The sequence below is a fragment of the Cherax quadricarinatus genome, chromosome 2, assembly GCF_038502225.1.
Source record: "Cherax quadricarinatus isolate ZL_2023a chromosome 2, ASM3850222v1, whole genome shotgun sequence".
Lineage (NCBI taxonomy): Eukaryota > Metazoa > Arthropoda > Malacostraca > Decapoda > Parastacidae > Cherax > Cherax quadricarinatus.
Genome location: NC_091293.1, coordinates 78,522,103 through 78,544,580, shown reverse-complemented (window position 1 = coordinate 78,544,580; position 22,478 = coordinate 78,522,103). Strand labels below are relative to the sequence as shown.

General features: G+C 38.2%; 1 protein-coding gene across 1 annotated transcript in view; it reads right to left on the bottom strand.

Moving 5' to 3' along the window:
- The window catches only part of LOC128684346 (periodic tryptophan protein 2 homolog), a 160,886-nt gene that overhangs the window by 78,727 nt on the left and 59,681 nt on the right, over positions 1-22,478 (bottom strand). Inside the window, exons 8-11 of the mRNA XM_070089131.1 lie at positions 16,032-16,240; positions 10,251-10,367; positions 7,166-7,243; positions 2,466-2,586 (exon numbers count right to left, since the gene is read on the bottom strand). Coding sequence (XP_069945232.1) covers positions 2,466-2,586; positions 7,166-7,243; positions 10,251-10,367; positions 16,032-16,240 — 525 coding nt within the window. The remainder of the gene's footprint in view (positions 1-2,465; positions 2,587-7,165; positions 7,244-10,250; positions 10,368-16,031; positions 16,241-22,478) is intronic.

The following is a 22,478-nucleotide window of genomic DNA, read 5'->3' as shown; positions in this document are numbered from 1 at the left end:
TACAACCTGGCCAGCTCGGAGACACGCACTCCACTTTCATACTTATCAATGATCTTTTTCTTCATCTCTATTGTAATTCTCACCCTTATTGCTGTAGGGTTGGCACTAGAAGCTTTCTTGGGGCCCATGGTCACTTATTTTCCAGAAAAAGCACCGAAAACACTGTAATAATACGAAATATTCCGATTGTATGCTTGGATGTTACCGCGGAGGCTGGCTGGTAAACAATGCCACCGGCGGAACATGTGAGCGTGGCTCAGGCCGCACATTGGACGCGTCTCGGACGAAAATCGGTGAGCGGGTTTTTAAGCGGTATGTGAGGCAAAATTTTGGCGATTAAAGCAAGCGGTATGCGGATTAATCGCTATGTGATGCCATCGGTATGCGGGGGTCCACTGTACTTTCATTACGTGCTACATCATACCTTGTATATTTATTTATCCTCTTTTTCATAAAATATGTATTACTTATTACCAAATTTCTTTCTACACATAGCTCAATTAAAGGCTCCCCATTTACATTTACCCCTGGCACCCCAAATTTACCTACTACTCCCTCCATAACATTTTTACCCACTTTAGCATTGAAATCCCCAACCACCATTACTCTCACACTTGATTCAAAACTCCCCACGCATTCACTCAACATTTCCCAGAATCTCTCTCTCTCCTCTACACTTCTTTCTTCTCCAGGTGCATACATGCTTACTATAACCCACTTTTCACATCCAATCTTTATTTTACTCCACATAATCCTTGAATTTATGCACTTGTAGTCCCTCTTTTCCTGCCATAGCTTATCCTTCAACATTATTGCTACTCCTTCTTTAGCTCTAACTCTATTTGAAACCCCTGACCTAATCCCATTCATTCCTCTCCATTGAAACTCTCCCACCCCCTTCAGCTTTGTTTCACTTAAAGCCAGGACATCCAGTTTTTTCTCATTCATAACATCCACAATCATCTCTTTCTTATCATTTGCACAACATCCACGCACATTCAGACTTCCCACTTTGACAATTTTCTTCTTCTTATTCTTTTTAGTAATCTTTACAGGAAAAGGGGTTACTAGCCCATTGTTCCCGGCATTTTAGTTGACTTTTACAACACGCATGGCTTACGGAGGAAAGATTCTTATTCCACTTCCCCATGGATATAAAAGGAAAAGTAATAAGACCAAGAACTATTAAGATAAAATCAAAGAAAACTCAGATGAGTGTGTATAAATAAACGTGTACATGTATGTGTAGTGTGACCTAAGTGTAAGTAGAAGTAGCAAGACGTACCTGTAATCTTGCATATTTATGAGACAGACAAAAGACACCAGCAATCCTACCATCATGTAAAACAATTACAGGCTTTCGTTTTACACTCACTTGGCAGGACGGTAGTACCTCCCTGGGTGGTTGCTGTCTACCAACCTAAATCCATAAATGCAATAAAAACTTCCCTACCTTTATCTAAATACTGTTCACATATATGCTTCAATGTAAGCACTTGATCTACACATCCCCTACCCACTCTGAAGCCTCCTTGCTCATCTGCAATCCTAAATTCTGTCTTACCTCTAATTCTTTCAATTATAACCCTACTGTATACTTTTCCTGGTATACTCAGTAAACTTATTCCTCTATAATTTTTACAATCTCTTTTGTCCCCTTTCCCTTTATATAAAGGGATTATACATGCTCTCTGCCAATCCCTAGGTACCTTCCCCTCTTTCATACATTTATTAAACAAAAGTACCAACCACTCCAACACTATATCCACCCCTGCTTTTAACATTTCTGTCATGATCCCATCAGTCCCAGCTGCTTTACCTCCTTTCATTCTACGTAATGCCTCACGTACCTCCCCCACACTTATATTCTGCTCTTCTTCACTCCTAAAAGATGGTATACCTCCCTGGCCAGTGCATGAAATTACCGCCTCCCTTTCTTCCTCAACATTTAAAAGTTCCTCAAAATATTCTCGCCATCTACCTAATACCTCCATCTCCCCATCTACTAACCCCCCTACTCTGTTTTTAACTAACAAATCCATACTTTCCTAAGGCTTTATTAACTTGTTTAACTCACTCCAAAATTTTTTCTTATTTTCATTAAAATTTCTTGACAGTGCCTCTCCCACTCTATCATCTGCTCTCCTTTTGCACTCTCTCACCATTCTCTTCACCTTTCTTTTACTCTCCATATACTCTGCTCTTCTTATAACACTTCTGCTTTGTAAAAACCTCTCATAAGCTACCTTTTTCTCTTTTATCACACCCTTTACTTCATCATTCCACCAATCACTCCTCTTTCCTCCTGCCCCCACCCTCCTATAACCACAAGCTTCTGCCCCACATTCTAATATATGTCATTATAAGCATATCTCATATACTGGAAGACATCAGAAATCATTAAGATTGAAATACATTACCCTAGTGCTTCAGTTCCAGTAAGAGAAAGAGTATGAAATATTTACCATCATGTGAGGAAGAAAGGATCGCTCGACCACTCTGTGTAAAAGTGAGACCCGTCACTGCACCCGTGTGCTCCGAGAATGTCACAAAGCTGAAGGAAGACTGAGTTGACCACAATTTAACCTGTTGAAACAGTTATACATTAATAGTTATAAAATAGAAACCACTGAATATTCAGTTTGCCTAAATGAGAAAAATAATCTATGGAAAGTACAATTTATAAAGCAAGTAACATCAATGGAAGGTACTGTATTTTATGGCACTGGAGATGCTATTTTCTTCCCAAAATAAGTCTTAATTAAGTCAGATGGACTACGGGTAGTATCAGTAGGCTAATTCATCTGTTTATCATCAAAACACCCGTATATAATATTTTCACTCACCTTAAACAATCCTTTCATTCTCCAGACCCCCAATCTGAAACTTGTCCACACTGTCCAAGAATTTTCATATAAAACAAAAAAAGTTACTTTTTCTTTTGAAATGGCAGAGAATTTTTTCTGAAGGTAATAAAAGAAAAAGTACAAAATTTGATGGAAGACTTACGAAATTACATTTTCACAAACTTTGCCGTGTCAGTGATATTTACATATTACAGATTTTGCCTATTTTGAGTCCTATTTTAGGCCTATTACATTGTTCCAGTAGATCAAGTTCTTATCTATTTCGCTAGTATGACTTCTATTTTATCAACTGAGCATAAGACACCATCCAATCAACTATTTTAACTACTCAGTAAAGTGATCAGAATTTGGTAGTTTGGCCAGTTTCACACGAATTTCAAAATATTCCAAAACAGGTGCCAGTGCCGATATATAAAGTAGATTAGTCAATACACGTACAAGCATTCCTGGTCACTAAAACTGTAACAATAATCAATGCTCTATTCAATTCTATTCACTAGCTATATTCCTAGCTGTGAATTTTTATTCACAGAATTTTTAATCACAAAAAATAATAGATTTACTGTTATGCATTACTGCAATAACTGTATAAAATGACAGCGCATTCATGAATGCATTATCAGACCGACCAGTTGAACACACATTGGATGAGTGAGGTGATCTATTTACCCTGGAATATTGGCAAAAATCAAACATTCCAGTTACTTTGAGCTGAATTTCAAGCTACTTTCAGTCTGGTAACCAATCAAAATCATCTCTATTCCTGTAATACGTCTTCCATTCTGTCAAAAGAGACCAAGAAACCTAGAACACAACCATAAAAAAACATACACAAATACACTGCAAAATTGCTATTTTATACCAAAAACACAGTCGCAGTTTTTTCCTATTATGGACTATGTGGAACAGGATTATCTTTATTTGGTGCACACTTACCACATCGACCCATTCTCTCAGATCTTGGCCCAAATTTACTGCTCACTGCTTATCTGAGTAAGCTGAGCTCATCACGTAGAACTATGTCATGCACAGAGACTGCAATCCCATAGAACTACAGCACAGACAATGAACGGATCATTATCAGATATAAAAAGCTACAGCTTGCAAGCCAGTGTTGGTGCCATAATATTATACCAAAATTCTAGCAGTTTCCAATCTTGCAGAAGAAAGCTGGTAGGCCTACATATGAGAGAATGGGTCTGAGTGGTCAGTGCGAGCAGTATAAAAAAATTCTGCAGCATGCAGTGCACAATGAGAAAAAAAAATGAGAAAAAAAACACTGACTTTGCAGTGCATTTTTGTATGTTATTTATGGTTGTTTAATCATTTTCTTGGTCTCATTTGATACAATGATAAATATATTACAGAAATAGAGATGATTTTTGAATGGTTTATGGACTAAAAATACCTTGAAACTGAGCTCAAAGTAGCGGAAATGTTCGATTTTTGCAATGTTCAAGAGTAAACAAATCACATTACACGTCCAATACACGTCAACTGGTGGGTTTAATATGCTTTCACAAATGTGCTGATATTATTTATACCATTTTTACAATAATGCAGAGGTCTGCATAACAGTAAATCTTCCATTTTATGTGTGAATAAAAATTCAAAATGGAAAGCAAGCGTAATACAGGTGAGGCCTGGATACATGACTAATGAACAGAGAAAATGTTATTTTATTGCTAGGAATGTTTGCACTGTTAATTTTGAACCCTATTTTGAAATTGGCCTTACTTGAATGAAATTGTGTATGAAATTGGCCAAATCACTAATTTCTGATCACTTCATTATGTAGTTGAAATCAGTAAATGGGTGGTTTCTTGTACTCAATTGATAGAACAAATGGAGTTATAGCAAAATAGCTATGAGTTATGAGTTTAGTTGACTAGAACAATGGAATTGGCCAAAAATAGGGCTCAAAGTGGGCAAAATCGCCGATGAGTAAATATTGCTGAGACCGCTAACTTGACAAGAGCATAATTACATAGGTTTTCCATCAAATTTCCTACTTTTGGTGTCATTACCATTGGGAAAAAATTCTCTAATCATTTTATACAAAAAAATCTTTTTTTTTTTTTTTTTAAATTCTTCAACACTGCGAGCAAGTCTGTGAGCAAGGGTCTCGACAGTGAAAGGCTTAACCCTTTCAGGGTCCCCAGGCCCTCTCTGAGACTTGTTCTCAGGGTCCTCAAATTTAAAAAAAAAAAAAAAAAAAAAAAAATTTCTTATGAAAAGATAGAGAATCTTTTCCCAATCATAATGACACCAAAAGTATGAAATTTGATGGAAAACTTACGGAATTATGCTCTAGCGAAGTTAGCGGTCTCGACGATGTTTACGCATCGGCGATTTAGCCCACTTTGAGCCCTATTTTCGGCCCATTCCAGTGTACTAGTCGACAAAAATCATAACCATTTTGCTAGAACTCCATTTATTCTATCGAATGAGTGCAAGAAACCACCCATTTACCGATTTCAACTATCCAATAAAGTGGTCAGAATTCAGCAATTTTGCCAATTTCACACAAATTTCAAAAGATGCCAATTTCCGAATAGGGTCCAGAATAAACAAGAAAGACATTCCTGGCACTAAAATAACAAGTTCTCTGTTCGTTAGTCACATCCCCAGGCCCCTCTTATATTTCTTTGGCTTTCCACATTCAATTTTTATTCTTACAAAAAATAGAAGATTTATTGTTATGCAGACTGCTGCATTAGTGTAAAAATGGTATAAATAATATCAGCGCACTTGTGAAAGAATATTAGACTCGCCAGTTGACGTGTATTAGACACTTGGCATGATTTGTTTACTTATGAACTTTGGTAAAAATCGAACATTTCTGCTACTTTGAGCTCAATTTCAAGGTACTTTTCATTGTAAAACCAGTCAAAATCATCTCCATTTCTGTAATATGTCTTCCATTCTATAAAATGAGACCAGGAAAACTAGAATACAACAATAAATACCATACGAAAATACAGTGCAAAGTTGCTGTTTTAATCCAATAACATGGTCAAAGTTTTTTTTTTCTCATTATGCACTGTGTGATGCAGGATTTTTATTATACTGCACACACTGACCACATAGACCCATTCTTTCATATGTAGGCCTACCAGCTTTCTCTCACTAGATTTGAGGGCGCTAGAATTTAGGCGTACTAGTAAGTCAAAAACCCTGGGGCGTAAGCCGTACTAGTACGGCTGAAACCCTGAAAGGGTTAAAGAGAAGTTGCAAAGGTTAGTGGACGAGTTTGGAAGGGTGTGTAATAAAGGAAGAAAGTTGAAAATGAACATATATAAGAGTAAAGTGATAAGGGTATCAAACAATTTAGGTAAAGAAAAATTGGATATCACATTGGAGGGAGGGAGAATTGAAGAAGTAAATGTGTTGAGATATCTAGGAGTAGATTTATCAGCAGATGAGTTTATGAAAGATGAGGTTAACCATTAAATTGATGAAGGAAAAATGGTGAGTGGAGCTTCAAGGTATCTGTGGAGACAAAAAACGTTATCCTTGGAGGCAAAGAAGGAAATGTATGAGAGTATAATGGTAAAAAAAACACTTATAAGGGTGTGAAGCATGGGCTGTAAATGCTGCAGCAAGGAGGAGGCTGGAGGCAGTAGAGATGTCGTGTCTAAGGGCAATGTGTGGTGTAAATATTATGCAGAGAATTTGTAGTGTGGAAATTAAGAGTAGGTGTGGAGTTACAGCATCAGTGAATTCCTGGTGTTTGCCATGCTGTTTGCTCTAGCTGGCACTCAGTTGAACTGGTGCTTCCACAAGGTACTAAGTGGTCCCAGATTATTTTAGTACTGCACACATTTAGTGTTAAGACCCGTTCTATACTGTCCAGGCATCTCAGGCCAATCGTTCCTAAAACACGGTCTGAGTTTTTTTTTTCTCATTATGCACTACGTGCTGCAGGTTGTTTTTTTATATGGTGTACACTGAACACAGACCCATTCTCTCACATGTGGGCCTACCAGCTTTCTCCTGCTTGATTTGAAGCAGCTAGAATTTTTTGGCTCATAAGACGTATATATACGACCAAAACAGTCAAAGGGTTAAAGGAGGGGTTTGGGATATTGGCAGTTTGGAGGGATATGTTGTGTATCTTTATATGTATATGCTTCTAAACTGTTGTGTTCTGGGCACCTCTTCAAAAACAGTGATTATGTATGGGTGAGGTGAAAGTGTTGAAAGATGATGAAAGTATTTTCTTTTTGGGTCACCCTGCCTCGGTGGGAGACGGCCAACATGTTAAAAAAAAAAAAAATTATGCTAGGCTGACTAACCTTGCCATCCTCGCCACCAGTTGCCAGGTTCTGTCCATCAGGGGAGTACACCACAACTCTCATGTTGCTGAAGTGACCCTGCAAAAAATAAACACATCAGTAGAGTGAATACAGCAATACATCAGTAGGGAAAGACAACAATACATCAGTAGGAGAAGACAATTCATCAGTAAGGTGAAGACAACAATACATCAGTAGAGTAGAGACAATACATCAGTAGAGGAAGACAACAATACATCAGTAGGGTGAAGACAATGAAGTATCATACAGAGGGTTGAGGAAGGGTTGTTGAGGTGGCTTGGACATCAGAGAGAATAGAGCAAAATAGGGTGACCAAAAGAGCATGTAAATCTGTAGTGGAGGGAAGGAGAGAAAGAGGTCACCAGGAAAGTCTGGAAGAAGTGGGTAATGCAGATTTTGAGTACTAGAGGCTTGGACATCAAACAGACTTGAGTGAGCTTGCTAGACAGGAGTTAGTGGAAGCAAGTGATTTTCATCATTTGACATATTGCTGGAACATGAGCAAGGTATCATTTATGAAGGGATTCAGGGCAACCAATTAACTGAACTTGAGTCCTGGAGGTGGGAAGTACAGTGCCTGCACTCTGAAAGATGGGTGAGGATGCTACACTTCTGAGTCATTTGAATTATGATATCTGCACATTTTAGGAAAGACAACTATTGAATGATTAATGGTAAATGTGTTATTTTTCTTGAGGGGGGAGGGAAACCATAGCTAGGAGAGGAAGATAGCTGTTGTGATGAAAAAAAAATCATTTGAGTGTTTTGTATGAAACACAAAGCTTAATAATAAGTAACCAAAATGAATGAATTACTAATACTTTTCTATTTATTGGATAAAAATAAATCTCAGAAAAATGTGGCTGAAGTGAGCTAACAAAGATGATATATTAGAGCTTAGTTAAAGCAAGTTAGTGAACGACACAAGTATGGTGGTGGTGATAACCAGTTACCTGGTGGTCTGGGTACTGTATACAGTACTACCTGGTGGTCTGGGTACTGTATACAGTACTATCTGGTGGTCTGGGTACTGTATACAGTACTACCTGGTGGTCTGGGTACTGTATACAGTACTACCTGGTGGTCTGGGTACTGTATACAGTACTACCTGGTGATCTGGGTACTGTATACAGTACTACCTGGTGGTCTGGGTACTGTATACAGTACTACCTGGTGGTCTGGGTACTGTATACAGTACTACCTGGTGATCTGGGTACTGTATACAGTACTACCTGGTGGTCTAGGTACTGTATACAGTACTACCTGGTGGTCTGAGTACTGTCTACAGTCTACAGTACCTGTTGGTCTGAGTACTGTCTACAGTACTACCTGGTGGTCTGGGTACTGTATACAGTACTACCTGGTGGTCTGGGTACTGTATACAGTACTACCTGGTGGTCTGGGTACTGTATACAGTACTACCTGGTGGTCTGGGTACTGTATACAGTATTACCTGGTGGTCTGGGTACTGTCTACAGTACTATCTGGTGGTCTGGGTACTGTCTACAGTACTACTTGGTGGACTGAGTACTGTCTACAGTATTACCTGGTGGTTTCGGTACTGTCTACAGTACTATCTGGTGGTCTGGGTACTGTCTACAGTACTACCTGGTGGTCTGAGTACTGTCCACAGTACTACTTGGTGGTCTGAGTACTGTCTATAGTACTACCTGGTGGTCTGGGTACTGTCTACAGTACTACCTGGTGATCTGGGTACTGTCTACAGTACTACCTGGTGGTCTGGGCACTGTCTACAGGACTACCTGGTAGTCTGGGTACTGTCTACAGGACTACCTGGTAGTCTGGGTACTGTCTACAGTACTACCTGGTGGTCTGGGTACTGTCTACAGGACTACCTGGTGGTCTGGGCACTGTCTACAGGACTACCTGGTGGTCTGGGTACTGTCTACAGTACTACCTGGTGGTCTGGGCACTGTCTACAGGACTACCTGGTGGTCTGGGTACTGTCTACAGTACTACCTGGTGGTCTGGGCACTGTCTACAGGACTACCTGGTGGTCTGGGCACTGTCTACAGGACTACCTGGTGGTCTGGGTACTGTCTACAGTACTACTTGGTGGTCTGGGTACTGTCTACAGTACTACCTGGTGGTCTGGGTACTGTCTACATTACTACCTTGTGATTTGAGTACTGTCTACAGTACTACCTGGTGGCCTGGGCACTGTCTATAGTGCTATGTGGTCATCTTCATTTTCATCTTATTATCAGCACTGTGAGTACCACCAGTGGTACTCACAGTGCTGATAAAATCATTGTAGCACCACCAGTGGTACTCACAGTGCTGATATAAACATTGTAGCACCACCAATGGTACTCACAGTGCTGATATAAACATTGTAGCACCACCAGAGGTACTCAAGATGGTGATATAAACATTGTAGCACTACCAGTGGTACTCACAGTGCTCAACCAAACATTTCCTGGTTACTCTTGCCACTTTATTGCCAAACGTGTTGTAACCATTATTTTCAATTTCCTTATTTACTGACAAATATACATTATTATGTGATTAGGTAATCTAATCTAGCCTACCCTAACCAAACCACACCAAACCTAACCTAATAAATTAGATTCAAACTGAACAAAAATATTATTTTTAAGTTTACTGGAAACATTGAGAAATGGTATTAAGACTTTGTAAGAAAATTAACAATGTAAAATAAGGGTTGGCTGGCAGGCTTAACAAGGATCACTATTATGAAGAGTACAGCCTCTCCTCACTTAGCGACGTACTTGTTTACCAATGACTTGGACTTACGGTGGGCTCTCTGACCAGCATGCATTCCTAAACAATGTACATGTATATCAAAGCTGATTTCCTCTATTCTGCTTATTACAATATACTGTACACTACTGTATAAACATTTAAAAATATACTAAAAATGTTATAAATGGTACAAAGGTGACATTAAAACAATATCAAAGATGGTTGACACAAACTCACTACCATTAATATATGCTCCATGCTTAGCGACGAATTCGTTTACCGACGAGGTCTTAGGAACGGAACTCCTTCATTAAGTGAGGAGAGGCTGTATTATTACCTGTTGCTTCAAGACATAGGATTCACTCTGCCACTCCCATACAACCAGCTGCCCAAGTGACGATACTCCAAGAGCTATCCAGTCTCCACTGTTGTTCATGCCAACACTACTGATGGTCTGAAAACATAATGTATTTTTTAAAATCCACATAAAATTTAACAACTTTAAAACTAATCACAAAGAGAAATACTATACAAATTATAATACAGAATTAAAAGTCACAAAACTATGATTGAAACAATTCAAAAAAAAAAAATGTTGCCTTATGACAACATTTGGATCCAACCTGAACCACAGTCAAAGTACAAGTGGGGTAAGAAGAGACTTACAGAAAATATGGTAGGAGACAGGAAAAGAGTAGTGATAGCAGTAACAGTAATCTTCACTGTCACTCACTCACTGTCTTGCCAGAAGGGTGACCACATCACAATTCAGATTAGCCTTCAAATAACAATATCTCATCCACTTCCTTCACAATGCAGGTGCTGTCCTTCCCACATCTAGGACTCAAATCCAGCTAACTGGTTTCCCTAAATCTCGTCATATATGTTGCCATGCTCACACTTCATTCATTCATATATGATTTGCCGGTACTTCCAGCCTGGGTCTTCTCCAGATGGCGACCCGGCGTTGCTCACACTGCAACTACCGTCCTGCCAAGTGAGTGTAAAACGAAAGCCTGTAATTGTTTTACATGATGGTAGGATTGCTGGTGTCTTTTGTCTGTCTCATAAATATGCAAGATTACAGGTATGTCTTGCTACTTCTACGTACACTTAGGTCACACTACACATACATGTACACGTTTATTTATACACACTCATCTGAGTTTTCTTTGATTTTATCTTAATAGTTCTTGGTCTTATTACTTTTCCTTTTATATCCATGGGGAAGTGGAATAAGAATCTTTCCTCCGTAAGCCATGCGTGTTGTAAAAGTCAACTAAAATGCTGGGAACAATGGGCTAGTAACCCCTTTTCCTGTAAAGATTACTAAAAAGAATAAGTAGAAGAAAATTGTCAAAGTGGGAAGTCTGAATGTGCATGGATGTTGTGCAAATGATAAGAAAGAGATGATTGTGGATGTTATGAATGAGAAGAAGCTGGATGTCCTGGCTTTAAGTGAAACAAAGCTGAAGGGGGTGGGAGAGTTTCAGTGGAGAGGAATAAATGGGATTAGGTCAGGGGTTTCAAACAGAGTTAGAGCTAAAGAAGGAGTAGCAATAATGTTGAAGGATAAGATATGGCAGGAAAAGAGGGACTATAAATGTATTAATTCAAGGATTATGTGGAGTAAAATAAAGGTTGGATGTGAAAAGTGGGTTATAGTAAGCGTATATGCACCTGGAGAAGAGAGAAGTGTAGAGCAGAGAGAGATTTTGGGAAATGTTGAGTGAATGCGTGGGGAGTTTTGAACCAAGTGTGAGAGTACTTGTGGTTGGGGATTTCAATGCTAAAGTGGGTAAAAATGTTGTGGAGGGAGTAGTAGGTAAATTTGGGGTGCCAGGGGTAAATGTAAATGGGGAGCCTTTAATTGAGCTATGTGTAGAAAGAGATTTGGTAATAAGCAATATATATTTTATGAAAAAGAGGATAAATAAATATACAAAGTATGATATAGCACGTAATTAAAGTAGTTTGTTAGATTATGTATTGGTGGATAAACGGTTGATGGGTAGGCTCCAAGATGTACATATTTATAGAGGGGCAACTGATATATCAGATCATTATCTAGTTGTAGCTACAGTTAGAGTAAGAGATAGATGGGACAAGAGGAAGGTGGCAACAACAAGTAGGAGGGAAGCGAAAGTGTATAAACTAAGGGAGGAGGAAGTTCGGGTGACATATAAGCGGCTATTGGCAGAAAGGTGGGCTAGTGCAAAGATGAGTAGTGGGGGGTTGAAGAGGGTTGGATGAGTTTTAAAAATGCAGTATTAGAATGTGGGGCAGAAGTTTGTGGTTATAGGAGAGTGGGGGCAGGAGGAAAGAGGAGTGATTGGTGGAATGATGAAGTAAAGGGTGTGATAAAAGAGAAAAAGTTAGCTTATAAGAGGTTTTTACAAAGCAGAAGTGTTATAAGAAGAGCAGAGTATATGGTGAAGTGAGTGGTGAGAGAGTGCAAAAGGAGAGCAGATGATAGAGTGGGAGAGGCACTGTCAAGAAATTTTAATGAAAATAAGAAAAAATTTTGGAACGAGTTAAATAAGTTAAGAAAGCCTAGGGAACGTATGGATTGGTCAGTTAAAAACAGAGTAGGGGAGTTAGTAGATGGGGAGAGGGAGGTATTAGGTAGATGGCGAGAATATTTTGAGGAACTTTTAAATGTTGAGGAAGAAAGGGAGGCGGTAATTTCATGCACTGGCCAGGGAGGTATACCATCTTTTAGGAGTGAAGAAGAGCAGAATGTAAGTGTGGGGGAGGTACGTGAGGCATTACGTAGATTGAAAGGGGGTAAAGCAGCTGTAACTGATGGGATCATGACAGAATTGTTAAAAGCAGGGGGAGATATAGTGTTGAGTGGTTGGTACTTTTGTTTAATATATGAAAGAGGGGAAGGTACCTAGGGATTGGCGGAGAGCATGCGCAGTCCCTTTATATAAAGGGAAGGGGGACAAAACAGATTGTAAAAATTATAGAGGAATAAGTTTACTGAGTATACCAGGAAAAGTGTACGGTAGGGTCATAATTGAAAGAATTAAAGGTAAGACAGAATGTAGGATTGCAGATGAGCAAGGAGGTTTCATAGTGGGTAGGGGATGTGTAGATCAAGTATTTACATTGAAGCATATATGTGAACAGTATTTGGATAAAGGTAGGGAAGTTTTTATTGCATTTATGGATTTAGAAAAGGCATATGATAGAGTGGATAGGGAAGCAATGTGGCAGATGTTGCAAGTATATGGAATAGGTGGTAAGTTACTAAATGCTGTAAAGAGTTTTTATGAGGATAGTGAGGCTCAGGTTAGGGTGTGTAGAAGAGAGGGAGACTACTTCCCGGTAAAAGCAGGTCTTAGACAGGTATGTGTAATGTCACCATGGTTGTTTAACCCTTTCAGGGTCCAAGGCCCAAATCTGGAGTCACGCACCAGTGTCCAAGAATTTTCAAAAAAAAAATTTGTTATTTTTTCTTATGAAATCATAGAGAATCTTTTTGTGAAGGTAATAAAACAAAAAGTACGAAATTTGGTGGAAAATTGACGAAATTATGCTCTCGCGAATTTTGATGTGTCAGCGATATTTACGAATCGGTGATTTTGCCGACTTTGACTCCCATTTTAGGCCAATTACATTATTCCAATCAACCAAATTCTTAGCTATTTCACTAGTATTACTTCTATTCTATCGATTGAGCACAAGAAATCGCCAAGTCAACTGTTTCAACTACAAAATAAAGTGATCGGAAATTGTTAATTTGGCCAATTTAACACAAAGTTCAAAATATTCCAATTTCAAAATAGGGTCCAGAATGAACAATGTAGGCATTCCTGGCACTAAACTAACATTTCCTCTGTTCATTAGTTATGTTTTGAGGCTTTACAAATAAATTCCATTTTGATTTTTTATTCACATAATGAATTTTTATTCACACCAAAAAATAGAAGATTTACTCTTATGCAATACTGTAATAATTGTATAAATATCATCACCATATTTGTGAATGTATATTAGAGCCACCAGCTGACGTGTATTAGATGTGTGAGGTCGTTTGTTTACTCTTGAATATCGGCAAAAATTTAACATTTCCGCTACTTTGAGCTCAGTTTCAAGCCATTTCCAATGCTAAAACCAATCAAAATCATCTCTATTTCTGTAATATGTCTTCCATTCTATCAAATGAGACCAAGAAATCGCAAATACAACTATAAAAAACATACGAAAAAACACTGCAAAGTTGCTGTTTTAATCGAAAAATCATGATTTCATTTTTTTTCTCTCATTATACACAGTGTGCTGCAGGATCTGTTTTATGTGGTGCACACATACCACATAGATGTATTCTCTCATATCTAGGCCCAAATGTACCACTCACAGTTTATCAGAGTTAGCTGAGCTCACGGCGTAGATCTACGGTTTGGACCCTGAACGTAAAGCCGTAGATCTACGGGACGGACCCTGAAAGGGTTAATATGTTTATAGATGGGTTTGTAAATGAAGTAAATGCTAGGGTGTTCGGGAGAGGGGTGGGATTAAATTATGGGGAATCAAATACAAAATGGGAATTGACACAATTACTTTTTGCTGATGATACTGTGTGTATGGGAGATTCTAAAGAAAAATTGCAAAGGTTAGTGGATGAGTTTGGGAGTGTGTGTAAAGGTAGAAAGTTGAAAGTGAACATAGAAAAGAGTAAGGTGATGAGGGTATCAAATGATTTAGATAAAGAAAAATTGGATATCAAATTGGGGAGGAGGAGTATGGAAGAAGTGAATGTTTTCAGATACTTGGGAGTTGACGTGTCGGCAGATGGATTTATGAAGGATGAGGTTAATCATAGAATTGATGAGGGAAAAACGGTGAGTGGTTCGTTGAGGTATATGTGGAGTCAAAAAACGTTATCTATGGAGGCAAAGAAGGGAATGTATGAAAGTATAGTAGTACCAACACTCTTATATGGGGGTGAAGCTTGGGTTGTGAATGCAGCAGCGAGGAGGTGGTTGGAGGCAGTGGAGATGTCCTGTTTAAGGGCAATGTGCGGTGTAAATATTATGCAGAAAATTTGAAGTGTTAAAATTAGGAGAAGGTGTAGAGTTAATAAAAGTATTAGTCAGAGGGCTGAAGAGGGGTTGTTGAGGTGGTTTGGTCATTTAGAGAGAATGGATCAAAGTAGAATGACATGAAGAGAATTTAAATCTGTAGGAGAAGGAAGGCGGGGTAGGGGTCGTCCTTGAAAAGGTTGGAAGGAAGGGGTAAGGGAGGTTTTGTGGGCGAGGGGCTTGGACTTCCAGCAGGCGTGCATGAGCGTGTTCGATAGGAGTGAATGGAGACGAATGGTATTTGGGACCTGACGATCTGTTGGAGTGTGAGCAGGGTAATATTTAGTGAAGAGATTCAGGGAAACCGGTTATTTTTATATAGCCGGACTTGAGTCCTGGAAATGGGAAGTACAATGCCTGCACTCTAAAGGAGGGGTTTCGGGATATTAGCAGTTTGGAGGGATATGTTGTATATCTTTATACATATATGCTTCTAAACTTTTGTGTTCTGAGCACCTCTGCAAAAACAGTGATTATGTGTGAGTGAGGTGAGAGTGTTGAATGATGATGAAAGTATTTTCTTTTTGGGGATTTTCTTTCTTTTTTGGGTCACCCTGCCTTGGTGGGAGACGGCCGACTTGTTGAAAAAAAAAAAGAATATATATACAACTGACCACAACTCTGAATTACAACTGTATCTACAAAGAATCACAACTTACTGTTCCTGGAACATCTCTCTAATCTTCAGCATGCTACTGCCTACCAAACTATTTAGTAGGTTCAGTAACATAAGACATTTTCTATCACAGGAATATGACTACCAATGCTCATAAACTATGCATCATGTCCGTATATCTAGCACTGTGTTGTCTCTACAAGCTTTCTTATTTATAAAGATGAAATAATTAACCAGATGAAAATTTTCCTTCTTACAAAGAGATTATTCATCTGTGAATGAGAACAAATACCAGTTATACATCATGGGAACATTAAACCAGAAAACAAATGACAATGCCTGGGGCATGGCTAACCAGCACAGTACTCAATATGTCTAGAGTAATTTCTCCATTCATAAGTTAGGTACATACCTGATCAGAGATGTTGAGTGAGTGCACAACAGCACCCTTATCATTTAAATCTAACAGAAGAAAATCTCCAGAAGCAAATGCAACAACCAACATCCGAGTTGATTTATGATAATGTGCAGCAGTTACTGGTGCTCGTTTACCCCCTAAATGCTTGTCCATGAAGAGCCTAAAACGACGACTATAAAATATCTTCTCCTGTGAGTCAGAGCCTAAAAAAAAATTAAAAATATAAATATATTTGTTAAGTGTTCATTATTACAGGTACATTCCATGGGTCTGAATTACCAATATACAATACAGTCAAACCCTAAAATTTACCGGCCTCATAATTCATGAGATTCAATTACACAATAACAATAAATCACTGATTATCCGAGAGATTCATGGTAATCTATGGGTTGAAGATTCTGGAGGAACTGATCCCAAATCTTCACACTGATATCACTACATATGAACACAAATAGGTTTGGCAGACGGTGCAAGATATCTCCACTGCAAAGGAGGGCAATGATGATTACACTGAGAGCTCAACACCTCCCCTTTCAAACATGAAGATTACCAACAGACCCCTGCCTGTCTTCAAGGAAAAACTCAACAGGCTCCTCAAAACAGTTCCTGATCAACCAGGCTGTGGTGAACATGTTACACTACAGACAGTGGGCACCAACTTGAAGCATGGGTCTTAAATGTTAATGAAAATCAGACACATGTGCATCATCTGGGTATCTTTATTGTAGATGTTTTGCCATCCAGTGGCTTAATCAATACAAATTCAAGGACACAATTGGAAGACAGAAGAACTATATACAAAAGATGAGATATTCAATCCCTCAGCCCTGGAGTTGGTGTGAAGAGCACCATAGTCGTGAAGAATCTGGAGCACAGGCAAGAAGGCAGGTGCTTGTATACTGCCGTCAAGTGGTAAGGGATGACCTACTTCCACTGGGAAATCCCGCCCACCAGTGACAATGCCTTCATCTGCTACCCATCCCTTTCCATCTGATGCCAGCATACAAGCGCCAGCCTTCTTGCCTGTTCTCCAGAGTCTTCATAACTACAGTGCTCTTCACACCAGCTCCAAGGTTGAGGAACTGATTACTTCATCTTTTGTATATAGTTCTGTCTTCCAATTAGGCCCTTGAATTTCTATTGATAAAGCCACTGGATGAGAAATGTCTACAATAAAGATACCCAGATGATGTATGTGTGTCTAATTTTCATCTTGTCGGTACTGTATACTGTCTTAAATGTTGCAGCAAGGAGGAAGCTGGAGGTGCTGGAGATGTCATGTCTGAGGGCAATGTGTGTGTGGTGTGATCGTGCAGAGAATTTGTAGTTTGGAAATTAGAATCAGAAGGGCTGAGGAGGGTTTATTAAAGTGATTTGGACATTTAGAGAGGATGAAGCAAAATAGGATGACTGGGAGGGTGTATAAATCTATAGTGGAGAGAAGGTGGATTAGGAGTCATCCTAGGAAAGGTTGAAGGGAGAGGCTTGGACATCCAACAGATGTGTATGAGCATGTTAGATAAGAGTGAGTGGAGGCAAGTGGTTTTTCTGATGTGACATGCTGTTGGAGTGCAAGAGGAGTTAGATTATTGCAATCTGCAGGGGCATCTGAACTGTAATGTCAGCATACCTCTGGCAAGATGGTGGTGGAATAAGTGACGGTGAAAGTGTTTCCTCTTTTTCAAGTGACTCTGCCTCAATAGAGATGGCCAGTGTTAAAAAAAAATTTCATGACTGATCTGCACCAAAGAAATTACATACCTACCTACCAAACACTAAAGTAACATTTACAAAAAAAATGCATTTAACAAACAATGCTTAGAAAATCTGACAAGTAATGTCACTACGAACTCAGCCCATGTGAGGAAACTGGCTGCACTTTAATTCTTCAACCCTTACACTGCTTATGTATATCTATATTACTGATGCCAGCATCGTTCACATACATCTCTGTTTTGAGCTCAGTGCACTCTGATTAGCTGTGAGTAGTAAATTTTGGCCAAGACATGAGAGAATGGGTCTGTATGGTGAGTGTGCACAATATTTTAAAAAATTCTGGAATGCATGATGGGAAAAGCAAAACTGACCTTGGATTTGGTTAAAATAGCAACTTTGTGTTTTCTAGAATGCCTTTTATGACTTTAATAGCTGTTTCTTGGTATCATTTGATAGAATGGAAGACATACTACTGAAATAAGAGACAATTCTGGTTGGTTGTAGGACCAGAAGTAGCTTGATATCAGCCACAGAGTAACAGAAATATTAAATTTTTGATGATATTCCTGAGGACAGGTAAGGCCCCTTACTCCCCGAAGTCTGTTTTATGGGTTTTTAACCCTTTCAGGGTCCGTGCCGTAGATCTACGGCTTTACATTCAGGGTCCAAACCGTAGATCAACGCCATAAGCTCAGCTCACTCTGATAAGCTGCGAGCGGTAAATTTGGGCCTAGATATGAGAGAATACATCTATGTGGTATGTGTGCACCACATAAAACAAATCCTGCAGCACACAGTATATAATGAGAGGGAAAAAAATGAGACCGTGATTTTCGATTAAAACCGCGACTTTGCAGTGTTTTTTCGTATGTTTTTTATAGTTGTATTTGCGATTTCTTGGTCTCATTTGATAGAATGGAAGACATATTACAGAAATAGAGGTGATTTTGATTGGTTTCAGCACGGGAAACTGCTTGAAACTGAGCTCAAAGTAGTGGAAATGTTAAATTTTTGCCGATGTTCATGAGTAAACAAACGGCCTCACACGTCTAATACACTCCAGCTGGTGGGTCTAATATACATTCACAAATGTGGTGATGATATTTATACAATTATTACAATATTGCATAACAGTAAATCTTCTATTTTTTTGTTTGAATAAAAATTCATTATGTGAATAAAAAATCAAAATGGAATTCATTTGTAAAGCCTCAAAACATAACTAATGAACAGAGGAAATGTTAGTTTAGTGCCAGGAATACCTACATTGTTTATTCTGAACCCTATTTTGAAATTGGAATGTTTTGAACTTTGTGTTAAATTGGCCAAATTACCAATTTCCGATCACTTTATTTTGTAGTTGAAACAGTTGACTTGGCGATTTCTTGTGCTCAATCGATAGAATAGAAGCAATACTAGTGAAATAGCTACGAATTTGGTCGACTGGAATAATGTAATTGGCCTAAAATGGGAGTCAAAGTTGGCAAAATCGCCAATTCGTAAATATCACTGACACATCAAATTTCGCGAGAGCTTAATTTCGTCAATTTTTTATCAAATTTTATACTTTTTGTTTTATTACCTTCAGAAAAAGACTCTACTATTTCATGAAAAAAAGTAACAATTTTTTTTTTTTTTAATTACTGAACCCTGGTGCTCACTTTGAAATTTGGCCTCTGGACCCTGAAAGGGTTAATAGGTCTGATTCAATTATCAGGATGCCCTAAACCATGAAGAATCATTCCTGGTTATATTTTATCATCTGAGAAATAGAAAACTTTGACTTTTTGTGATAAGTAAATGTTGTTGTAGTGCCAGGAATGTCTACAGTCTTTATTGTGGACCACTGCCTTTAAACTGGAATTTTTTTTAATTATATGTAAAATTAGCCAAATTACTGACTTATGTGGACTTTATAGGGTAGTTCTGATAGTTGAATGGGCAATTTTTTGTCCTCCACTGGTAGAAGGGAAGGATTCCAGCAAAATAGCTAAGAATTTGGTTAAACTGAGCAATGGAATTAGCTTAAAAAATAAGGATGCCTAATGGACAAAATTGTCAATAAGTAAATTGCACCCAGACCACCAAATTTTTGCCTGCGTAATTCCATAAATTTTCAATTAAATTTCACATTTTTTGTGTTATTACCTTAAGAAAACGATTCTCTACTGTTTCAGAAGAAACTATTTTTTATATATTTTTCAAATTCCCAATACTGTCAGCACTTTTAGTTTCAGGGGTACCAGTAGTGAACGGGATAAGTATTCTTCAGATTCATTTTCATGAAAAGGGAGAACCAGATGAAACATTTTTGGGCCACCCTGCCTTGGTGGGAAGCAGCCAATGTGTTAACCCTTTGAGGGTCGACAGGCCCTCTCTGAGACTCGTTCTCAGGTTCGGCCAAATTTAAAAAAAAAAAAAATAATTTTGTCTTATGAAAAGATAGAGAATCTTTTCCTGATCATAATGACACCAAAATTATGAAATTTGATGGAAAACTTACGGAATTATGCTCTTGCTCGGCGATGTTTACGCATCGGCGATTTTGCCCACTTTGAGCCCCATTTTCGGCCAATTCCACTGCACTAGTCGACAAAAAACATAAATATTTCGCTAGAACTCCATTTTTTCTATCAAATGAGTGCAAGAAACCATCTATTTACCAATTTCAACGATCCAGTACAGTGGTCAGAATTTAGCAATTTTGCCAATTTCACACAAATTTCAAAAGATGCCAATTTCCGAATAGGGTCCAGAATAAACAAGAAAGACATTCCTGGCACTAAAATGACATTTCCTTTGTTCATTAGTCACGTCTCAAGGCCCCTCTTACATTATTTTGCTTTCCACTTTGAATTTTTATTCTCACAAAAAATAGAAGATTTTCTGTTATGCAGACTACTGCATTAGTGTAAAAAATTGTATAAATAATATTGGCACACTTGCAAAAGAATATTAGACTCACCAGTTGACGTGTATTGGACGCTTGGCATGATTTGTTTACTTTTGAACTTTGGTAAAAATCGAACATTTCTGCTACTTTGAGCTCAATTTCAAGGTACTTTTCATTGTAAAACCAGTCAAAATCATCTCAATTTCTGTAATATGTCTTCCATTCTATAAAATGAGACCAAGAAAACTAGAATACAACAATAAATACCATACGAAAATACAATGCAAAGTCGCTGTTTTATTCCAAAAAAACGGTCAAAGTTGTTTTTTTTTCATTATGCACTGTGTGCCGCAGGATTTTTTTTATACTGTGCACACTGACCACATAGACCCATTCTTTCATATGTAGGTCTACCAGCTTTCTCCCACTAGATTTGAGGGCGCTAGAATTTAGGTGTACTAGTACGTCAAAAACCCTGGGTCGTAAGCCGTACTAGTTCGGCCGAAACCCTCAAAGGGTTAATAAAAATTAATAAAATAAAATAAGTTTATTTCTGCTGTGCTAGGACTCTGGTTAATGCATTAGAACACTGACTTCTTTGTGGGCAGCAGTTTTCTTGTGATCGCCAGATGATTCAACATTTCTCGTAATGAGATGAAACTGCCAGATAATGTTGAATGTCAAATAATGAATAATTGATAATTGGATAATCAGTGATTTACCATGCAACAAATTCACTGTTGGGCATCTCATCAACAGCATTTACTTGTAAGTTTTTTGCGGTGCTAATTCTTTTTTGGCTTGGCGAATGACCCCTAAATTGAAAACTAAGCCTATGATTTTATTTAAAATATTTTATATAGCTTTCCCCCACCTAAATCTCTTTTCTTCCTCATGAGTATCATTATTAGCCAGATTAAAGAGATATTTATTTAAGAGATGTCTCTGAAATAAAAAAAATTGAGAACAAACTTTAACAAAACTTATTATAAGCACAGAATTATGCATAATTTAAGAATACTAGATTCACAAGACCTCTAGTAATATAGCGTTCTTGAATTCAGGGGTTCAATTGTGTACTATAATCTGTGGTTCACATTCATTTATACATTTTTTGCAAACATTAGTCATTTCCCACCAAGGCAGAATTACATAAGGAAGGAAAACATTTATCACCATTCATTTCCCTGCTGTCTTTCCATAAGTGCACATACATCACAATTCAATCAATTGCTTGAACTGCAACATCCTCATCACAGCTGAGATAATATACCTTTTTCCCTCTGCAAAACCAAAGTCCAGATAACCAGTTTAAAAATAGAGAACTTAACCCCTAACTGTTGAAATATTGATCTACGTTCATACTGCTAGTGCTCCAAACGTAGATTGATGCTTTATTTTTCCAACCTCCAAATTTGGCACGATAAGCCTGAGATGCCTAGTCAGTATAGAATGGGTCTTACCACTCAGTATGTGCAATATTAAAAAAATCTGGGACCACTTAGTACCTTGTGGAAGCACCAGTTCAATTGAGAGCTAGCTAGAGCAAACAGTGTGGCAAACACCAGGGATTCACTAATGCCATGTTGTATTAACACTCTCCTTTTAAAAGGAAAGTGATGTTGACCATGAGTTTAGTGGCTGTGAGATGGATGTGGCCACAAGTGGTTGAGGAAATATAAAAAACCTTGATAATAACCCAAGTGTGACATTTGTGCTACATCCTTTTAATTCTGATACCACTGATAGTCTCATCCTTTCAGAATGTCCTATACCCTATGCCCTAAGTAAAGAGAAATGATTCTGTAACATGCGTAACACGTGTTTGG